The sequence below is a fragment of the Aedes albopictus genome, chromosome 3, assembly GCF_035046485.1.
Source record: "Aedes albopictus strain Foshan chromosome 3, AalbF5, whole genome shotgun sequence".
NCBI lineage: Eukaryota > Metazoa > Arthropoda > Insecta > Diptera > Culicidae > Aedes > Aedes albopictus.
Genome location: NC_085138.1, coordinates 327,037,814 through 327,061,333, shown reverse-complemented (window position 1 = coordinate 327,061,333; position 23,520 = coordinate 327,037,814). Strand labels below are relative to the sequence as shown.

General features: G+C 42.3%; 2 protein-coding genes across 2 annotated transcripts in view; both read left to right on the top strand.

Moving 5' to 3' along the window:
- The first annotated feature begins 1,493 nt into the window (after positions 1-1,493).
- The window catches only part of LOC109426877 (mucin-2), a 39,536-nt gene continuing 17,509 nt past the window's right edge, over positions 1,494-23,520 (top strand). Inside the window, exon 1 of the mRNA XM_062842867.1 lies at positions 1,494-1,872. Coding sequence (XP_062698851.1) covers positions 1,842-1,872 — 31 coding nt within the window. The 5' untranslated portion in view covers positions 1,494-1,841. The remainder of the gene's footprint in view (positions 1,873-23,520) is intronic.
- LOC109426878 (carbonic anhydrase 1-like) lies at positions 10,251-11,411 on the top strand. Its single transcript, XM_019702439.3, has one exon. The coding sequence runs from the start codon at positions 10,356-10,358 to the stop codon at positions 11,340-11,342; it is 987 nt and encodes a 328-aa protein (XP_019557984.3). The 5' UTR covers positions 10,251-10,355; the 3' UTR covers positions 11,343-11,411.

The window sequence follows — 23,520 nt, the reverse complement described above, 5'->3', positions numbered from 1 at the left end:
TTTCCAACTATTCGACATCTTTCGACATTTACTCTCTACCCCTTTCAGAGTTTCTTCGCTCTTTCATTCACTCTTCCATTCTTTGAGCGCACTCCACTGATCATCGTCTACGGTGTCTCTCCCATCGAAGGCCAACGACGCAGAGCATCGTCATTCATTTACATCTCACTCACACTCATACCCACGTACATACCAGCCAACCGCAAGACTTCTGCAGCATGCGCGCCAAATCAGTCAGATAGGTTTGCACGATGTGCGTTTTGTGTCATACTGATACACTCAAGAAAATGCTGTGTCAAAATTCATTTTATAACTACACAAATAATCATCCATTCACTACAGGGTCGCCTAATTCCGTGGTAGGTCACCATTCACCGTGGTAGTAGGGACCCATTCACCGTGTATGAGAAATTTTATTCTACTTTGTTTAAAAATGATCAAAACAACCCAGCCAAGGGAATTTTCTTCATTTAAATTCATTTCAAGTAATAACTTGCAAGATTTTATTAGAAAAACGAATGTTTAAATTTTCGATTTTTTCTAGATATATGGAACAATAAGCTATTTTACGAGACGTTCTACCGGTGGGCCACTCATTGTTATTGTTTACATTCGATGTTTTTGTTTTCGCGAAAAGTAGCATAACATTTGGTGAGCGCCAATCAGATTTTAGCGTGCAGAGATGTTTCGGTTTCTAATGTGGCATGTATCAATCCCCCGAGCTGCATCATGTCACTAGCTGATGAAAAAAACATCCCCACGGTCTACGGGTATTGATTATAGCAAGGGGACGGCAACCTATTTTTTCACTATGGAGTTTGACAGGTTGGATTGTGCCTCCTTACGTGGAGCATAAATTTATGCTCCAGCCAAAATATTCACCAACACAGTCGTGAAATTTGAATGTTTACCTTTTTACGAGGGATATCGGTGCAAAACGCTTACATCACATTAGATCTCATAAAAGTGTTGATCATGAAAAAGCGGCATTAATTGATAATTTTCAGTTCCAGAGTGTCGATGTTTAGGTAAAGTTCCTACAGAGAGTGAGAATTGCTTATGAAATGACACACAACACCTCTTTTCACAAACTTTGTTCGCCAAAGTGCGTTTTTCCTTATTTCCTCCCGCTTCTGTATTGAGTAAATGTTGGTTTTAGTGAGCGCTGGTTGCGCATGATAAGCGGCAACAAAATTAGATCACCGTAGCATCCCCGTGGATTATAGTGCACGGATTGACGCATTTTCGCAGCTAAATGAACCCCGTTTGTTGGATGGGCCTGTATCACATGTTATGCTAGCGAAAATGTAAATAAATGGGCCCAGCGGTTGGGCTTCAAAACTGGTAAACATTCAAAAAACAGCTGATTTGAAACGTCTCATAAAATGCCTTATATGGGGCACGGTGAATGGAGACCATTGATTTTTAGGGTACCTATTTACCGTGCCTTTTTGTTTCAATTAAAAAGTGCGAGTAATCGTACTTTCTGTGTGGGTGAGATGGCAACAGCGTGTGCCACTCTATATTATATACTCAGCTCGGGCCCGATCATTGCTGTCCGATCAGGAGCGGCGAGTCAGTCGTAGTGGCGACGTCCATACGGTAGGACGTGCGTTGTCATCCGAGCCGCAGTGGGTGATTTCTCGGTAGCGGTTTAAAGTTGCACATTGGCGTCCGTGACAGGTTTTGTCATGGTTGTCATTTTCCACCATGGCAATAAAATCGAATATCTGTGAGAAATCACCCATTGCATCGATGAAAATCTATTATGACCAACGAGAAGAAAAGTGAAAAAAGACAAGAGTTTGAGCGGCAGCAAGGAAAAAAGTGCGAGTTAAACGATGGGACCGCCAGTTGGAGGGGGTGTACCGGGTGAGTGAAACGACTAGTTTCAATTATGTAATCCGCAAGCGACAGTCGACAGGGTAAGTAGGTGTTGCCGATTCGGATGGCCCGCGATTTTGCATTATGCTGTTTCGGTCGGCCCGCTTGGGTGATAGTTTGTTCGTGTATTGACGCGCTTACTCCACTCTCTCTGGTTTCAGTCGTTGGCGAGATCGTAAGAGCCAGAAGAGCATGGTGCACGCAAAAAAATGTTTCAGACAATTTGGTTGCCAAATGTTTTATTTTTAAAGTTTTTTTTTCATTTTCAATGTTGTTGGCAAACGCTATTACCATGTGTAATGTTTTGAACTGTATTCGTCGCGGCATTCGAACATTAGGAACAACGAAGCGTCATCAAACAGGTTTATGCATGGTTTTAGATAATATTATTTTGCATCACCACTCTGTGCATTAAGCACGCAGTAATTTTACTTTTACGACCTTTCTTCACCTTTTCATTTCACTAGCTCAGATGATCAATCTGGATCAGCAACAAAAAGCGTGTTTTGAGGACCGCTGACCATATTTATAGCGTGTTTTGAGGACCGCTTAAGGGACAACAAGCGAGTTGAGAGGACCGCTTTATGATACATAAGAAACGCGTTTTGAGGACCGTTTTGTAAAAAAAAATCAAAAAAGCGAGTTGAGAGGACCGCTTGTAGGTAAATGAGACGCGTGTTTTGAGGACCGCCTAATAAAAAAACAAGCGAGTTTTGAGGACCGCTTGATGGCAGATTCAAAGCGTGTTGTGAGGACCGCTGGCCATATTCGAAGCGTGTTTTGAGGACCGCTTAATGGAAAACAAGCGAGTTGAGAGGACCGCTTGATGATAAAACTAAAAGTGAGTTGAGAGCATTGTTTGATAAGCAATGAGAACCACAGATTCGAAGCTTAACTGCTTAGCCTTCTGTAACTCGTGCGATTGGACACCTCCGTCAAGCCTGGAGCACATAGCGTCCTTTCCGTCGAGGTTTGCGTTTTTTGACAGTTTTCCCATGGGAAATGTGTCAAACTATTGTCACGCACACGCAAACGTATACATTGTGTGGGGCACTTCAGAACCACGCTAATGCTGAGTACAAAAAGTGGGATTTTTTTCAACGTGTTGTACAAAATTCAACAGCGCGATTTCTCGAGGGTTAATGGAAAACAAAAAGCAAGTTTTGAGAACCGAATGGTGAATCGTTGCTTGAGAAAAGCTTAGTAATAAGCGGAAAGCGAGTTTTGAGAACGGCCGGATGTTAGACGAAAAAAAACGATTTGATAGGGCTTCTTGGTCGTAAATTGAAAGGAAGTGTTGTGAACCGTTATGAGATCATTATTAAAAGTTTTTGAGGGCGTCTATGAGTAAATAAAAGGCTAACTAAGGAGACGCAGTTTCTTCAGGAGCACATAGTAGGCACGATTTCCGCTGAAGATGCACTTTTGTATTCCAAGACTCACATTGTTGTCAGCCGTTAATGAGGATCCAAGATAAATAAATTTCTCTGGTCGGGGAAAAATATTCATTCCTGTTATTGAGTTCTCACAGCGCGGTGTCACATACACTAAAATAAATCTACTGGCTGAAAATATGTACGTCCGTTTGATTTTGCAGGGAACAGCAGATTTTTGTTTTTCATCAATAACTATAATAGAGTACGTGTACATGCAACATCACTAGAAGTAGAAACCACTATTTACTGACACATGAATATTCACAATGGAGGTAAACAAATGCTTTTCATTAGCGCGGTAAACTCACACAATTTTCAGCATATATTTTCCATGTGTTATTGTGCCTGTATTAGCGGGTTTTTGTTGCGTATACCTAGGATGTGGTTTGGCACATAAGTAATTGTCAATAAGATGTGCGGATTTTCCTGAGTGTAGTTACTCGATGGTGTTCGCGCCTATCGTGGCATTACATCCTTAACGAATCTGGTGCTACTTCCGTCTGGTGCTTGGTTCCGTCCAATAGCATACGCATTGTTTTTGACTATTCACCAGCGATATTTGCTGCGTCGCTGATTGATTGATTGATTTGTCTTTATTAAAGAGACTTTCAGCCTTTGGCTGGTTCGTCTCAGGCCTGCTGCGTCGCGTTTCAGTATGGTGTACGTACAGCTCTGCCAGTATTTCAAACGTTTATGGCTTAAATATCCGTTTCGTCCGCAAAGCACACAAATTGACCGGATTTAGATAAAATCGTACCCCTGTGGTTAAGCTCAGCTCTTCGTATTACACATTCTAGGGTGATGGTACGGATTAGCATCGTAGACCACGGCAAGATTCAAATGAATGGATCACTAAATTAACTAAAACGACCGCTATGGAATGAACAGGTAGCGCCACCGTAGCCATGTGTATTTGACATAACTCCACTGCTGTAACAATGTTAATGGCCATATACGGTGGCGTCTCTGTTTGCATGCGGTGAACACTAGAAAAGTTGGCTTCATTGAATAGTTCACCTAAAACCCTTTAAGCAGTTTTGTACACCTTCCATCGTTGATTTGTTCAGTCTAGTCAATTGTTCAAGAAAGTCATATTCTCCATAGCTCTGCGCGGTTGAAACTGTCGGTTACCGCCTTTAAGACGACATATCATCGTATTTACGGTATATTTCGTTGATTTGCCATACGCCGAACATCTAGTCCGTTGTGGACTGACTGTCGATGAAGCTTATAATAACCAGTTACCTTGTTGGTTTTTTAGCTGATGAATGATATACTTCAATCCCATCCTCTGCTATATTTATTAAGCCATTTTTCCCGTTGCTGTATTGGCACCCACCTACCCCGTCTCAGTAGGTAGGTAAGGTACATTCTTATCTATTTGGAAGAATGTAGAACAGTACAAGGACAACAGAATGTCCAGAAGATTCAGGTTTCCTGGAGTCAGTTTCACTTAATAAGTACATACTCGGAAACGCAGTTGCAAAAAAATCGATAGTAACTTAACAAATGATATGAATTTAATCGGATTCACGGCTGTCGCACACAAATGAGTTAGCTTGCTGAATATTCGCCATGTGATAGATGAGTCTGCAGAAGCCAATCAATGCATTGCCCAACTTGCTGCAATCCTGCTTAAACGAATTTGATAGATACTTCGTCACCCTTGGCGATGGCTCAGTACAATGCCATTTTGTTTGACGACATGACTCCAAACTAATCCAATATTGTTTGTGCTTAGTGCCACCCTAGATATCAATCTGAAGCTTTACCCAACATTTCGATATCGGAATAGCTGCCTCAGGTCCAATGAAGTCAGGTGACTCATAAGTCAATTCACATCCAGGGATGGAAGAATGGCCTGGCCAGGTACCCATACAAGGCGAACAGCGTTTACTAAACTCAGCTCCTCGATTTGAGTTCGACAAGCGATAACTACCTTTGGCCTAGCGTTGGCGCGTCTGACTGTACTCTAGCAGTCTTCCAGATGGGACATCCATTTGATTTAGTCACCTTAGATCGTACCTTGGAAATTACCTTAGAAGTTGAAATAATAACAGGCTTTGACTTGGATGTGTATTTTGATTTTTGATCTATTTTCGTCCAGTGGAAATCAGTTGCGAGTATTTTTTGAAAAGTATCTACAAACATGAGTGTAGATCTTCAACCGTTGTTAGGGAAACCTAAACTCTCTGTGTTTCCATGGTTATTTTGGAGATATTCCAACAAACATTTTTGCTGTATAAAAGTGGAACAAATCATTCTTAATTCAACTTTAGCTTTGGAAACTGCTATTCAGTTAGTTACTGTTTACTGATTTCGCAAGGCTGATGTATTATCCAGTTTTGAATTAATATTTTCCACTAACTGGGCTAAAAGCTTAGTGCAACGTACGAAAGTTGACTGTACAAACAGCGTCAGTCCATATAATGACGTTCGATAACTTATCTCTGTTTAAGGGCATGCGACACGTCATGATGTCATCAGAATCATCAAGCACTAACCATGAATATTAAAGATGCGAATCCTTGGTTCTACCGTATTAATTGGACTGGAACCATCGATCTTCTTCGTTCTGTCGCCACCTTGACAGTGATTCATTGCAGTATTGGTCTATGTTGTATTTTTGCCTTGTTGTGTGCTTGATGCCGAAAAATATGACGTGTTCAGAGTTGTCTACAGTGTCGCAATTATAGCAGATGCCGTCGTTATCTATTTTCATTTTACTCATCAAATGGTTGGAGTAGTCATTTCCGGAGAGTAAACGGTTTAGTGTGCAAACTTCAACGTTTTTTTTCAGCCGTAGATTGTGGTGCCAGGGCTTCTTAGGGAACGTGTTGTTTATCTGGAAGAACTTTATGCCTTTACCAAGTTCTGCAGTAACCATCGATTGAGTTTGCCACGCCAGAACCAGGCATTGTTGTCTACAGCTAAAACAAGCCGTAATGGGGTTATGAAATGACGCAGCCAAAATATCCTACCTACGTTAAATCTACTCCATTGATTTAAGCGTACACTCTAAAAAAAAAAGAATTTACATGTGACGAAAACATTTTATGACTGAATGGTAAATTTAACTCTATATTACATCCATGTAAATTCGAGTTGGTTGCACAAGATGTCAACAAAGCTATTTGACCAGATAGGTAGAAAGAGTTTGACATTTATCGTTTGTCTCACAACTCGGTTATACAGCCGAGAGGTATAGCACGTGCCTTTCAATCATCGGACCAGAGTTCGAATCCAGTTCATTGTTTTACTTACATATGTTTTGTCTCTCGCTTCGGCTCAAGCGATTGCTAGCTCGACTTTATTTGTGATAGAAGCCGTAAATTTGTGTCAAACGGATCGCTCCTTTTATGTGCATCCAAGTGAACTTACATTTACATGATTTTTTTCTAAGACTGTACCCGAGACTGTACCTTAAGCTTGGGCTTTAGAGTTAGATCAGTCAATAGGAATTTTAGATTTACATCACCCGTACATAATTTTGTTTTTCTCATCATTTTTCCAGAGAGGAAGGGGGATGTGTGGGTGAGATGGCAACAGCGTGTGCCACTCTATATTATATACTCAGCTCGGGCCCGATCATTGCTGTCCGATCAGGAGCGGCGAGTCAGTCGTAGTGGCGACGTCCATACGGTAGGACGTGCGTTGTCATCCGAGCCGCAGTGGGTGATTTCTCGGTAGCGGTTTAAAGTTGCACACTTTCTTGTTAAACTTACTTCGGTAATGCAAAATACATACCTGATATGTGAATTTAATTGCTTCTTGGTGGAATAAAATCGTTACTACATTTAGTTTATCGCTTAAATCACCTTAGCGCAGTTTTCGTTTTTTCACTATGAATGCAGTGAACGAGCAGAAACCCGCTTCATGTAAACACACTTTAGTGTCAAAATGATACTTTTAAATGTTTCTAATGAGCGTTTTAACATGGTAACAATACATTAGTGTTGTATTGGTGAAATTGAAGGGAAATTGTCATATCATTCAATCATAATATGGAAATAATGAACAAATATTCGAAGGCACACGGTGAATGGCGCCTTGACGGTATGACGAAATGAAATTTTCAGAACTGGCCTCAGCTTGTTTAACAGAATTCAACAAAAAAAAAACAGTTTCTTTCATATTATCGTCGCAGCACCAAATCGAAGTTACAGATGCGAAATAAATTTGAATCGAGTTTTGGCATTGTACCGTGGGGTGCCCTGATTTCGTGCGGGTCCAAATTTCGCTCACTGATAATATTAAGAGATCAAAATCATAGAACTAATTGTTGAATTGTCCAAATAACACTATAGATATGTAGTATGAAATTTGGACAATTCAGGGCTGGTAGCAAGTCACTTTTAGTGACTTAGTCACTTTTTTTTGGTTGGTCACTAAAAAGTTTTTTTTTCAAGGTCAGGTCACTAAAGTCACTATTTTCACCTAAAAAGTCACTTCTTTCAACTTTTTTGAGAAATTGATAAAATACGGATTGAAAAATATTCAAAAATGTTAAACCATCAAATGATGCCACATTAAAAAAAAGTCCCTATACAAACCGTTCCATACAAAAAAAAATCGCTTCGCAACTACTTTTATGTCTTTCTTTAGGATCCATGGGAGACATTGAAAGAAAATCGGCTACTACTAACTCCTATCCTGTAATTTCAATGAAGTTGTCGGCGATGATTGAAATATTCCAACATAAAATTACCATATTAGCCATTAAATACCTCTGAGGAAACATTTGGTCGTCATGACCGCTTTTCTCGGTAGATCAATCATTGCAGAATCTAAATCTGGTATTAGATTTCTTAGTGAAGCGTGTTTTTACGAATTGGAATATATTTTGTAAACTGGAACAGCCATCTTCATGCACAGATAAACGCCCAAAAGTAAGCAATGCCCTTGTAATTTCATAGTGTTGAAACTGTTGTGTTAAAACTGTTTATTCAAATATTTACAACACCTCAAATAATGAGAGTGAACCATGCACGGCCTTGAATAATCTTTAAAGACCATTACAGCGCTTTGCGGACCTCTAAATTCCTTCGCGGACATTATTACATTACGGACCTTCACAGACCTGCACAAGCACTGGTTGTTTTGTGGACTGGACACAAAGGCTTATATTCCATGGAGATCTTGTAATATATGTACCATGTATACAGTTCAATATAACACTCCATTTTTTTGTTAGAAGGGTCATTGGTCTGAGGCGTATAGAATAGTCATTCGTATAATACTAGTTTTGCTTGTAGATCCTGCACCTACATTTCATGGAATTTTAGGACGACCTAGATCATATGTAGAACTAGAAGTAGTAAAACTGTTATAGAAATCTTCAAAACATATGCCTTAAAAAAAACAACATCAATGGAATCCAATCACTGTATGTGTGTATCGATACAACTTTTATATATATATACATATATATATATATATATATATATATATATATATATATATATATATATATATATATATATATATATATATATATATATATATATATATATATATATATATATATATATATATATATATATATATATATATATATATATATTTATATATATATATATTGGACGACTGAGTTCCATAAAGTTTGGAGAGTTTTATAAACTAACGCAAACATATTTTGTATAGGGCTGCCCCATGGTGCGTCAGTGAGAGTGCAGGCCTAATAGTAAGTCGCTATTTAGTGGCTTGGTCATTATTTTAAGTCCCCCAATAAAATTAACAACTTCTCCCAGAATGCTTGTAACTACATATTATGAAAATTTAACCAGAAACTATGAGACAATTCAAATAAATTAGTAAATATGGGACATTTTGAAGAAATTAGGAGTTTTATTACATGTCCATAGGCTATTAAAAAACCGTTGTTTTCTTCTTGTAATTCTTCTGAAAATTTCCAAGGGGGTACGTAGAGAAATATTGAAAGTATTACATCAAAATTACTTGATTATTTTCTGTTATTCATTTTATTTTATTTTGAGAGAATTTTTGCAAAAATATTCAAGAAATCATATTTGAAAAATTCTTATTCAAATTCATTCGAACATTTTTAAGCATTTGTCTATATAAGTTTCCATCAAGGTGAAATTCATGACAGAAAACATCCAACAAGTTTTCCAAGAGTTTCATAATTTATTTATTATTTCTTGACAGAATTTTCATGCCATGCTCATCTAATTCTGCACAATATATTCTATAAAATTTTAAATACATGCAGCTTTGTACAATTTTAGGAATGGAAGATGAAAGTTTTTCTTGAACATTTTCATTATGCGGTACTCCAGGGTTTTCTGAATCAAATTCGTTCTACAATGTTTCCTCACTAAGCATATTTTAGTTCCAAAAGTCACTTTTTAGCCACTTTTTTGCTATCTGAAAGTCACTATTTGGTCACTATTTCAGAGATTTTGGTCACTAAAATAACTATTTTGACCCTCAGTTCCTGCTACCAGCCCTGACAATTGCACAATTAGTTTTATGATAATTATTGCAGACTACATCCCAAATTGGACTATCACACTTTTTTTAGTACGCCTAAAAAGTGTGATAAAAGTGCACATTTGCCTCGGATCGTCTCGACGTCTTTGGTGCACTTATTCCTCCATTTACAAGGAATAAGTGCACCAAAGACCTCATTTCGATCCGACGTGACCCTGCGCTGCAATCACACTTTGAAGGTGTGTGCACACTATTGTGTCAGTCCAATTTTGGGTGCAGTCAGCAATACCTCTCAATATGATCAATGAGCGAAATTTGGACCCGCGTGAAATTAGGGCACCCCACATCATTAAGCTAAATAATTAAGAACTGCAATATGCACTAAGCCGAATCGAGTTAGGACATATAAAAGTGGGTAAAACCTTAATTATCGCACATTTCGGATTTCAACCAAAAGCATAATGTAACTCAAATGCGCATACTTTAGATCCAAACAATCAGGAAGCGTGATTCACAACCTATCAAGGCAGGCGAACTTAAATTGTCACACTCATCCTAGGATCTGATTATCCGCAATTAAAAATGTCAATTCAACAAAATTCCTCTGAATCAACCCTGAAAAGTGACAACCCTTCCGTGTCCGGCTCAACACTCGGTTCAGAACCGTCGAGCATAGTATTGCGTATCGCAGAGAAAGAAGCCTGGCTACCATCACCAATCGATATCAACATCAATTGCTCAGAGAAACTGACCCTACCGGAACTCCTATGGCATGGCTATGACACTCTTCCGAGTAAAATCAAGCTAACCAACACGGGCGAAACGGTCATTCTCAGTGCCAAGTGGGCAGATAATGCAATTCCCTTCCTGGAGGGGGGTCCTCTTGCCGGTCGATACGTATTCTCCCAGCTGCACTTTCATTGGGGAAATACGGCAGTGGATGGTAGTGCCCATACCGTGGATAATGCTCACCTCCCGCTGGAAATTCACGTCATCCACTTCAACAGCGAGTACGAAACTCAGGCGGAAGCACTACAACATGTTGGCGGAGTTATCTCCATTGTGTATCTCTTCAATCTCAAATCATCACCGAACAAGTTCATCCAACCAGTGATTGACAACCTAAAAGAAATTGTGTTTCCTGATTCGGTCTTCAAACCCGACCTGTTCCCAATCCTAGATTTGTTCCACACTTTCACCAACGACTACTTCCTGTACTGGGGATCAACACGTGCGACTACCCGCAGCCATCCTATTCTGTGGTTGATATCCCGCACGCAGGAGTGCATCGACTTCCAGCAGCTGACACACTTCCGTCAGCTCCTCGACCAGCGAATGCGAGTAATTGTCCGTGAACCGAGTCCGGTAGCTACCCTGGGCGAGAGGCACTTGTTCCACGTGAACTCGCTGACGCAGTGCTGCAATTCAACGCTTTCGGTTCTGCCACATGCCAAGTACCGGAATGACCGGTGGTTGGTGGATCGGATGAACATTGACATTGGATCACCTGGTGGGTGTAAGCAGTTTATCGAAGCGCTGCGGAATGAGATGAAGAGCAAATTCGGGTAGTGTTAAGCACGTACTAATAGTTAATCAGTAAACTCTTCAAAATCATTCCGTTTCATCAGATGGAAATATAGAGACCTCCTCTGGTAGATCACGTCTATAGTTATACTAAAGCTATTAGTACACAGGGTAAAATATTTGTCCAAAAAGAAATCAATGCTCAAACATCTTGTTTGACTCGAGCGACTTTTCATTAATGTCCAACTGATGTTGTTTCTTGAGTTCTTTGCTTGTCAGATATTTGACCCTGTGTACTACTGGCCTATTTATTTGATTATCTACAAACATCACATGGGGTTTTCAAACCATTACCTTACCTTACTGGTCATGCTAAGGTGTATTAGTCTTAGTCTAAGGCCTGAGTGACCTCTGCTGTGCGTAGAAGTCGTCTCCAATCTACTCGGTCCATGGAAGTGCGTCTCCAGTGCACTCTGCGAAGGGTTTGCAGTTGCTATCTGACATCCTGATGACGTGACCCACCCACCGTAGCCTCCCGATTTTCGCGGTATGGACGATGGTTGGTTCTCTCAGCAGCTGATACAGCTCGTGGTTCATTCGCTTCCTCCAAGTCCCGCCTTCCATCTGCACTCCACCGTAGATGGTGGGCAACGCCTTCCGTTCGGAAACTCCAAGGGCACGTTGGTGCTCTGAACGTAGAGTCCATGTTTGGTGCCCATAGAAGACTACCGTTCTAATCATCGTTTTGTAGATAGTTAACTTCATGTGACGGCGAACTTTGATCGATCGTAGAGTACAGTGGAGTCCAAAGCATGCTCGATTTCCAGCCAAAATGCGTCTTTGAATTTCTCTGCTGGTGTCGTTGTCGGCGGTCACCAGTGAGCCCAAGTATACGAATTCTTCAACCGCCTCGATTTAATCATCGTTGGTAGTAATTTGGGGTGGTGGGCACGGAAATTCCTCCCTAGAGCCCCTTCTTTGTCTTCGACTTCGACACATTAACGACTAATTCGATTCGCCTGGCTTCATTCTTTAGTCGGATGTACGTTACCACCATAGTCTTAAATTTGGGAGCTTTCAAATCAATATCATAAGCAAAACAAAGCAGCTGAACGAACTTCGTAAAAATTGAAATTGTTCCTTCTGTGTTTAGTCCCGCTCTCCTTATTACGCCCTCTAAAGCAATGTTAAAAAGCAAGCACGAAAGACCATCACCTTGCCGTAGCCCTCTGTGAGATTTGAAGGGACTCGAGAGTGTCCCTGATACTCGAACTACGCACATCACTCGATCCATCGTCGCCTTGATCAATCGTATCAGTTTATCCGGGAATCCGTATTCGTGCATAATCTGCCATAGCTGTTCTTGATCGATTGTATCATACGTCGATTGAAAATCGATGAACAAGTGATGTGTGGGCACGTTGTATTCGCGGCATTTCTGCAACACCTGACGGATGGCTAACATGTGGTCCGTCATAGCGCGTTCACCCATGAATCCAGCTTGATATTACCCCACGAACTGTCTTGCAATCAGTGATAGACGGCGGCATAGAATTTGAGAGAGTATCTTGTAGGCAGCGCTCAGTTGTGTGATCGCACGATAGTTCCCGTAATCCGACTTGTCACCATTTTTGTAGACGGGACACACGATACCTTCCATCCATTCCTCCGGTAATACTTCCTCCTCCCAAATATTGGTAATGACCCAGTGTAGTGCGCTCACCAGTGCTTCTCCACCGTATTTCAGAATCTCGCTTGGTAGTTGATCTGCTCCAGTGACTTGTTGTTTTCAACCGGCCAACCTGCTCAACCTCCGGTGCACCTCCTCAATCTCTTGGAGGTTAGAGCAGAGGCCGGAAGTCTTTCATCCTGCGCAAGAATTCCTAGATCTGTAACCTCCCCAACATTTAGTGCTTGCAACATCGCATGGAAATTTTTCAAAAAATCTAAAAATTCGATTTAAAAAAAAACTTTAATTTTTCATTTTGCTCAATTCACGGCATATTTTTTCAATCGTGGTAAAAGTGAAATACCACTACACTAAAACCTCTTTTTATCCATGTTTTTTTCCTCCCCTTTTGGGGGAAATTAAGCCACTGCGTCCAATAAGCTGAACTTTTATGCATGTTATTTTGATGCACTTTTAATTTATACACCTTTTTATGTTCTGCAGAAAAAGAGAGGAAGGGAAAGCTACTACATGGGGTCCGGAAGGGAATTTAAGGGGGTTTTAGAGGCATTTCAAGAAGTTTCAGAGCTGTTTCTCCGAGATTTGAAGGCGTAACGGAAGCGTTACGGAGGAGTTTACTAAGGTTTCAGAGCCTCTCATGTGCGTTACATGGGGTCTGAGGGGATTTACAGCTTGTATGCAACATTACACCCTAGTTTTATACAGTTTTACAATATGGACTCTTGAACAATCTGCTACCCATTATATTCATACATAATTTAAATTGGTTTTGCCTTACTAATAGTGACCCTCTTTTAACCTACTAACCCTAAACCTTGCCCTAAACAAATCCTACACCACTTAATACTAGAGACGTGGCTGTTCACAGGACAATAACACGAATTAAAAAATCTATAAATTAGTAGCAAACGGTTACAACTCTTTTATTTGAAGGTGTTCTTGAAACCCCTGATACGTCTCTGACCTAAAATGCCTCGAAACGTCCCTAAAACCTCCGAAATCCCATTGAAACGCTCTTGAAATCATCATAATAATTTTTAAATGCCTCTGATACCCCTTTGGACGGGTGAAAGTCTTTTTAATAAAGACAAATAAATCAATCATCCCTTTGGACGCATTTAATAGGGTCCATACATACATACATACATACATACATACATACATACATACATACATACATACATTTATTTGTTCAACATCATTAAGACAAGACATAATCAACAATAGTACGCCACAATACTCGGTTTGTGGCTGCCGCTCTCCATCCTCGGTCGCGCCCAAAGCTCGCCAAGTCACGCTCCACGATGGGCGAGCTCTCTGCGCTCCACGCTTTCTTGTGCCAACCGGATCCGTTGCAAACACCAGCTTTGCAGGGTTGTTGTCCGGCATTCTTGCAACATGCCCTGCCCACCGTATCCTTCCGGCTTTGGCCACCTTCTGGATGCTGGGTTCGCCGTAAAGTGCAGCGAGCTCGTGGTTCATCCTTCTCCGCCACACACCGTTCTACTGCACACCGCCGAAGATCGTCCTTAGCACGCGTCGCTCGAAAACTCCGAGTGCTTGCAGGTCCTCCTCGAGCATGATCCATGTCTCGTGCCCGTAGAGGATTACCGGTCTTATTAGCGTTTTGTACATGGTGCATTTGGTGCGTGGGTGAATCTTTTTCGACCGCAGTTTCTTCTGGAACCCGTAGTAGGCCCGACTTCCGCTGATGATGCGCCTCCGAATTTCTCGGCTCACGTTGTTGTCAGCCATCAGTAAGGATCCGAGGTAGACGAATTCCTCCACCACCTCGAAAGTATCTCCGTCTATCGTAACATTACTACCCAGACGGATCCGGTCGTTTTCGGTTCCGCCTACCAGCATGTATGGTAAGTGGGGGCAGGATGGGTCACTTAAGAAATGGATCCCTATAACTTTCTGAATATAAATCGCATTTCTCTGTATTCTACCACGACTCTCAGATACACTAGTCAGCTATGATATAAGAGTATAAAAAGGTAATAAAGTTTGAAACCTGCTTCTTGACAAACAATTTTCAAAACATGACCCATCTTGCCCCACCTCATTTTAACGGGGGCAAGATGGGTCAGCTATAAGAAAACTCGATTTTCCTTCAACAAAAAATACTATATCTCCTAGTTTTTCTCTATACATCTAAGCTTCATAGACGTACAGATTACATGAAGAAAGTGTTGAAACATATCGGTAGATTATTCTCAGAACTAGAAGATTTTTGTTCGGGTAGCCATAAACGGACTTTGAAAACCTATATTTTTTTAAGGAAAATTTAAAAAATATGTTCTCAAATTTTCAGTGCTTTCATCGCTTCGATAATGTAGGTCACAAAATAGCCTTTCCATGAAAAATAAAACATTTTCAAAAACTATGCAAACATACCGAAAAATTAGGGTGACCCATCTTGCCCCGTCTACACAATACACGTAGTTATATGGGATGTATAGCATAAGGAGTATAACGAAAAAATATTTTATTTTTTTCTGTGCGAGGAACGTATAGAATTTTCAAAACAATATACCACTTTTTTGTATATCCCCGTCGTTCATCTGGGAAAATTATTGAAAGATTCAAAACTTATATTGTGCGATTGAAAACGGTACTGACCCATCTTGCCCCCTGACCCATCTTGCCCCCACATACCATACTTTGATTTTGAGGCATTCACCACCAGTCCGACCTTTGCTGCTTCGCGTTTCAGGCGGGTGTACAGTTCTGCCACCGTTGCAAATGTTCTAGCGATAATGTTCATGTCGCCCGCAAAGCACACAAATTGACCAAATTTTGTGAAAATCGTTCCCCGGCTGTTGAGCCCGGCTCGTCGCATCACATCTTCCAGCGCGATGTTGAAGAGTAGACATGAGAGTCCGTCACCTTGTCGCAGTCCCCGGCGAGATACGAATGAACTGGATAGTTCACCCGAAACCCTTACGCAGTTTTGCACACCGTCCATCGTTGCTTTATTCATTCTAGTCAGCTTCCCAGGAAAGCCGTTTTCGTCCATGATTCTCCATAGCTCTGCGCGGTCGATACTATCGTATGCCGCTTTGAAGTCGATGAACAGGTGGTGCGTTGGGACCTGGTATTCACGGCATTTCTGGAGGATTTGCCGTACGGTAAAGATCTGGTCCGTTGTCGACCGGCCGTCGATGAAGCCGGCTTGATAACTTCCCACGAACTCATTTGTTTTAGGTGACAGACGACGGAAGATGATCTGGGATAGCACTTTGTAGGCAGCATTCAAAATAGTGATCGCCCTAAAGTTCTCACATTCCAAATGGTCGCCTTTCTTGTGAATGGGGCAGATTACCCCTTCCTTCCACTCCTCCGGTAGCTGTTCGGTTTCCCAGATCCTGACTATTAGCCGATGCAGACAGGTGGCCAACTTTTCTGGGCCCATCTTGATGAGTTCAGCTGCGATACCATCCTTACCAGCTGCTTTGTTGGTTTTGAGCTGGTGAATGGCATCCTTAACTTCCCTCAGCGTGGGAGTTGGTTCATTTCCGTCCTCCGCTGCACTGGCGTCGTCGTTCCTTCCGTTGGCGTGGGCTCCCGTGCCTACGTTCTCCACGCCGTACAGGTGCTGATCGAAGTGCTGCTTCCACCTTTCGATCACCTCACGTCCGTGCGTCACGAGGCCTCCGTCTTTATCCCTGCATATTTCGGCTCGCGGCACGAAGCCGTTGCGGGATGCGTTGAGCTTCTGATAGAACTTCCGTGTTTCTTGGGAACGGCACAGCAATTTCATTTCTTCACACTCCGCTTCTTCCAGGCGGCGCTTTTTCTCCCGAAAGAGGCGGGTCTGCTGTTTCCGCTTCTGTTTGTAACGTTCCACGTTCTGTCGAGTCCCTTGCTGCAGCATTACCGCCCTCGCTGCGTTCTTCTCCTCCAAAACCGTTCTGGACTCTTCGTCGAACCATTCGTTCCGTCGATTCCGTTCCACGTACCCGATGGTGCTCTCTGCTGCGTCGTTGATGGCTGCTTTCATTGTACTCCAGCAGTCCTCTAGAGGGGCCTCATCCAGCTCGCCCTCGTCTGGCAACGCGGCTTCGAGATTCTGCGCGTATGCTGAGGCAACATCCGGTTGCTTCAGTCGCTCTAGGTTGTACCGTGGCGGTCGCCGGTACCGTACATTATTGATGACGGAGAGTTTTGGGCGCAGTTTGACCATCACCAGATAGTGGTCGGAGTCGATGTTGGCGCCACGATAGGTCCTGACGTCGATAATGTCGGAGAAGTGCCGTCCGTCAATCAGAACGTGGTCGATTTGAGATTCCGTCGCTGTGGTGATCTCCAGGTGTAACGATAAGGGAGGCTGTGTTGGAAAAAGGTGCTACGTATGGCCATATTTTTGGAGGCGGCGAAATCAATGAGTCGTAGGCCGTTTTCGTTCGTTTGCTGGTGGGCGCTGAACTTACCAATCGTCGGTCTGAATTCCTCCTCCTGGCCTACCTGAGCGTTCAAATCTCCTATGATGATCTTGACGTCGTGGCTTGGGCAGCGGTCGTGCTCGCGTTCGAGCTGCGCGTAAAATGCGTCTTTGTCATCATCAGTACTTCCGGAGTGTGGGCTGTGCACGTTTATTATGCTGAAGTTGAAGAATCGGCCCTTGATCCTCAACCTGCACATTCTTTTGTCGATCGGCCACCAATCGATCACGCGCCTCTGCATATCACCCATCACGATGAAAGCTGTTCCCAGCTCGCGTGTGTTGCCGCAGCTCTGGCAGATGGTATGATTACCTCTAAACGTTTGCACCATGGATCTTGTCCAACACACCTCCTGCAGCGCTACGATGCCGAACCCGCGGTCCTTCAGTAGATCGGCGAGTATGCGGGTGCTCCCAATGAAGTTGAGAGATCGGCAGTTCCACGTACCGAGTTTCCAATCGCAAGTCCTTTTTGTTCGCTGGGGTCGTTGCCGTTGGTCTCGGTTCGTATTATTCTGTTGCTGATTTTCCGTTACAATGGTTTTTTACGGCTGGCTCGTAGGGCCTGACACCAACCCCCTACTTTCCGGAGGACCATAGTGCACAGTTGAGCTTAGAGTCCTTCCCTGGCACTCGGACGTAGATCAGCCACCCCTAACATGGGGATCAGACGCTGTTGTGAGCCGCTCCTCCTGGAGAACAGACGCTCAGGTTTGCCGAAGCAAACCCCCCCCTTCCCTGTCAGCCTACGACCAAAGTTCCCACCGGAGTTGGTTACCCGATCTTCCCTAAGGTTGCTCATAGTTTCCGGCCGGTACCGCGTGGTGGTAGGGATAGGAGTTGCTGGGCAGAGGCTAGTGGATCACAATGGGAACTGAATTGCGCAGCATACCCAGCCTTTACCGTGCCAATAGGGTCCATATACCCCCTGAAACTTGAATACCTCTTGAAACGCCCCAGAAATGCTATGAAACGCCCCAAAAACCTTTAGAAACGCCATTAAAATGTTCCTAAACACTCTGAAACTCTCTTAAATGATTTCGAAATGACTCTGTAATACCACAGACAAACAGACGTAACTCTTAAAGGATTTCGATTTGACGTTTGCTAACACGCACACTACTACTCAAATCGCCTGTAATTTTCGTTTGCATCATTCAGCAACATGTACACTAGGTCGTCCCTTATTTTGCAAAAATTGGAAATGTTATAAGTTCGTTTGTGGAAAACGATCTTTTTAGCTAAGAAATGATCGTGTCAAAATTTGAAGTACGTATCTCAAGGATAAGTGGTCCCTCAAGGGGTCTAAAGTTGTCAAAAATGGTATGGGATCAAAAAAACATAAATTGTTTTTCGACGAAAATATACGCTATTCTACTAAAACCGGTGATTTTAGGACCCTGTTATAACATTAAAAGGTTCGCATGCAACTTACCTCTTGGCCTCAGGGGCTGCCTACTCTGCCGTTCGGGAGAATTACGTTGGGCCCTCGCCGTCGCTCCTCTCGCGTCGTCGCCGCTGGTGGTGATAGCTTGGGCGTCGGGATGGAGGCGCCGAGATGCAATCCCGGCAATGGGGCACTCACGAAACACACGCGGGTATTAGCGGATCTTCGAAACCCCGATTCGGATACGACTCACAAATTCGCGCGCACTAGGGTGGTCCGCCTGCTTAGCTTTGTCGTCGGTTTCACGGATTCACGGGAACCACTAGATCTTAGCCCCCTACTGCGGAGTTAACTCACGGATTTTTGCACGTGTCGCACCGATTAAACGATCGCTTTTCCGTGATAGGGATCAAGTCGCAAATCTTCCGGAGTAAGTTTCACTCCCTACCCTTTTCGGCACTTCATGAACTCACTCGCACAATATCTATTGGTTTGTCTCTATTCACTTTTCTTTCGACCGACTCAATTTTACGTCCGTACTGGGAACTGGCTCAAGTCCAAAAGAGGCTGAGCAATGGAGCTCTAGCTCCATCAAGCCCCCCAATCGTTTTTTCCTTCTCTCTCCCTCTTATAAACGCCGGGTTTCCTCCAAGGCATGCATACCAACTGTCGTGTGGTAGCTGGTAGTCAGGCGGCGTTGGTAGCGGACGGCGTGTAAATGGGCGGTTTTATTTACAATTTTTTTATACGAAAAATCTAACTCCTAACATGCAAAACTAATACAATGTGGATGAAATTTATTTTAATTTATGGGACATTAACTAAATGTTACACTGTGGACCAAAAAAAGTGCTTAGAATTGCGATATCTCTACTCATTTTTGAGTTACTGAACAAAATAGGGTAAGTTTCCTTCGAAATCAAAAAAAGTGGTAAAAAATGCTAATTTTTCGATTGTTTTTTTTGTGAATATCTCGGAAACGAGTAGAGATATCGCAAATCTAAGCACATTTTTGGCCCCTAGGGTCCTAAAATCACCGGTTTTAGTAGAATAGCGTATTTTTTGTCGAAAAAAATTTCATGTTTTTTTGGTCCCATACAATTTTTGACAATTAGGCCCCTTGAGGGACCACTTAGCCTTGAGATACGGACTTCAAATTTTGACGCGATTATTTTTTAGCTAAAACGATCATTTTCCACTAACGAACTTATAACATTTCTAAATTTTGCAAAATAAGGGACGGTCTAATGTACACTGGCAAACGTCAAAGCGATCGAACACTAGCGCATCTGGTGGAAGCATCGCGCTAATCAAATGAAATTTGAATTGATCGTTAAATGCATGTGCCAAGCCGTTTTGAAAAGTGTTACGTCTGTTTGTCTGTGGTAATACCTTGAAACCCCTTGCAAAGGACTTTTTGCGATTCTGCACTATAAAATTTGTTTTTCACTTGCCGTTTCAGTATCACTACGGCCTACTTTTCATTACTGAATCAAACAATTGCATTATGGTTCATAATGCAACTCATTTGGGTTGCATTATGAACCATAATGCATTTGTTTGATTGACAACCACGGTCTCCGCGGAAAGAGCTTAGAAAACTGTGACGGTAATAGCACGGCTTGCTTGATTTAAATTTCATGTCTAGCATGATGGAACACGTGGGTATTCCCATTGAGTCACCGGGAAGTACGATGATACTGATGGTAATCATCATATTCCAATGAATAGTTTTTGTCATTGCAAAAAATGTTGTATGCAACTCGTTGCAAAACTCGATTTTTACAGCACTCATCATAATTATCCAACTCGGCAAGCCTCGTTGGATAAATGTACGACTCGTGCTGTAAAAATCCACATTTTGCAACTCGTTGCATAAATAACTATTAAAGGCTCCTGAGATCCCTTGAATTGCTCTTAAAGACCTTTGAAACGTCCCTGAAACCCCCTGAGTACTCCGAATGAGTGTTATCAGTTTCGTACCTTTTAATTCCGCCCTAATTGCTTATCCTTTGATAGATACGCGTATTTCAACCACCGACAAACCGACGTGACAGCTACAACAAATAAATTCAAATTTGTTGTCCCCGACGCCATGATGAAAGTAGCCGAACACTACCGCCTCCTCTATAACGGCTCGCGTTGTTTTGATAGCATGATTCCAAACCCCCGTGTATTCATATACGAAGAGGTTCGTGTCTGCGCTGATTTGACAGAAGCGTTCGCTCGCTCCGCTGGTCGACCGTTAAATTTGGGGGGGGGGGTACAGTTTTGAATCACCACTGTCACGTCGGTTCGTCGGTGTTTCGACTACCACTTGTAATCTTCTTCAGTGCCAGCTATCCATTGGATTACAAGTGGTAGTCGAAATACGCGTATCTGTCAAAGAATAAGCAATTAGGGCGGAATTAAAAGGCACGAAACTGATAACACTCATTCGAAGAGGGTATTCTGCTTAGAGGGTTCGAAAAGTCGGTACAAGACCCCTTAGTACTACTATTGAAATGCCTCTGAACTCCCCGTAATCCCATTAAAACGCCAACAAATCTTCACAGAACGCTCTTAGGGGCTGTCCATAAACCACGTGGTCATTTTTTTGGGACTCCTCAACCCAACCCCCCGCGTGGTCATTAGTCCATACATTTTTTTTTTCTTCCATACAAAATGGTCATTGGCCGAACCCCGACCCCCCCCCCCTCCCCCTCATGACCACGTGGTTTATGGACAGCCCCTTAAAGGCTTCTCGAATCTCCTGAACGCCTCTGAAGCCCCTTGCAGTCTCCTTTCTTAGGCTCTGGGAACTTTCTGGAAATCCCCGTAGCCCCACCTCAAATGCCCAGGAGACCTGTTATCGCGAACTACATTTCCCCATTAAAGCCCAAACTTAATTTATGCATAAATTTCCCTCTTTTTATGCTTTTTTTTAATTTATGCACATTTTTAATTTATGCAGTCCCAGCCATGTATACATTTTGATAAAATTATACTACTAACTTCATCTGTTGGACAAAAGGAATCAAGCCACTACCGTTTTGTAGAGTCTTTCTCTTTTGAGATCTAAAATGGAATTAAAAAGTTAATCTTCATGATATCACACGTTCAAATTAATCCATCATATCTTTCATCCTTTTGCGTTCACAACTTGAATCAAGTTGCATTGCTATGGGCCCGCGCCATCATCGGTCAACAGAAGCACAAAGTTTCACCATGTCCAGAGAGTTAAACAACCTTATTACTACCCAACCCATCCATCCATCCGTTTGTTGACTCTGATCCAGTTGTTACACCCTTTAACTCTACCCATGGACGGCATGCGAATCATGCAACAGCATGGATGGAGCATCAACGCACATGGTTCTGATCTAGTTTGTTTTGTTTTTTTTTTTTTCGTTTAACTTTAATTCCCATCTCATGCGTACGTAATTGCATCACCATCCCGTCCCATATATTATTATGGGCTTCTGCGATGGTCAAGTTTGCTGGGACGATGCGCTGCGATGTACCTACTACCTACATGAAGGACAACTGAATGTACTGTTGAGTACATGGAAATAATCTGGAACCTAATAACTAAAATAGGGCTCTCGTTCCACTTGGATTGGTTAGCATTTGCTTTGTAAACGTTGATTTTACCGATCTAGGAAAGTATGTTTGTGGGATAATTACTTATTTACATTGCAAAGATTAGGGGAAGGTGGTCTGAATGAACATTCACCATGTTTAACGGTCAGATATCATTCTTGCCAGCAAGGTGATACTGCCATTCGATTAGAAGTTGCCAGCTTTTCCTACTTCTATGACAATTTTCTTCAAGAACAGCCAATCTTGCACCAGCGCCAGCATCCCCTACGTTGTATCATCTCTTCCCGGTAGAATACCAGAGCACAGTGGCCGGAAGCCGGACAAAACCTCAAAAATCGACTTCAATATTTTATTTTTCTGATATGTTTCTTCCATTATAGATACTTCAACTAAGAAAACCCCAAATTTTCAAGTCATTTGGTCGAAAATTGAGTCTTGTAGATTTGTTCAAAGTTGAAGTTTTATGTGCTACAATATTAGTATTTATTGTCTCTATTTTATGAGCTTCCTTCATGAGTTCGTTGTAAAAGTTAGGAAGACTTCAGTTCGCATCGTACTCTTGTGCTGTGCGGACGTAAGCTCTCTCTGCTGCAGGAAGTTTTACTACCTAAAGCAATTCAACAGTACTTCTCAGTACTACCCACAATAGCACTTTTCAGCGCTAAATTTATACCTACTGATTCCTTTTCGATCCTTGCCTGGACCCGTGCCTTCGATTATTCGTTGGACCCGTTTACGGAAGTCAAATTCCGTGAAACGGTGGTAATCCTACTTGGACACCGATTAGCGAAAAAACCTCCTGGAAGGTCGCTTCAAATTAAATCATGGTTGCATCATCGAACAAAAGGAAGGGTGAATCCTTGAATTCACCGCTTCCTTCCAAAAAAGTCGGTTTCAAAACTGTCGCTAAACGCGGCAAAGTTAGAAGGAAAGGAGAACTTTCAGCTTCTCCGCTTCCTTCTACAAAAACAATTGTTTCGGATGAAAATTTCGTTGAAATGAGTAATCCTTATGAAACGCTGAACAATTTTTCGGAACAGCAAATTGAGGATGCCTCTAGCCCAGGTACTTCAATTTCTGCTAAAAAACAACGGGTGCCGCCAATCGTGGTCAGCGT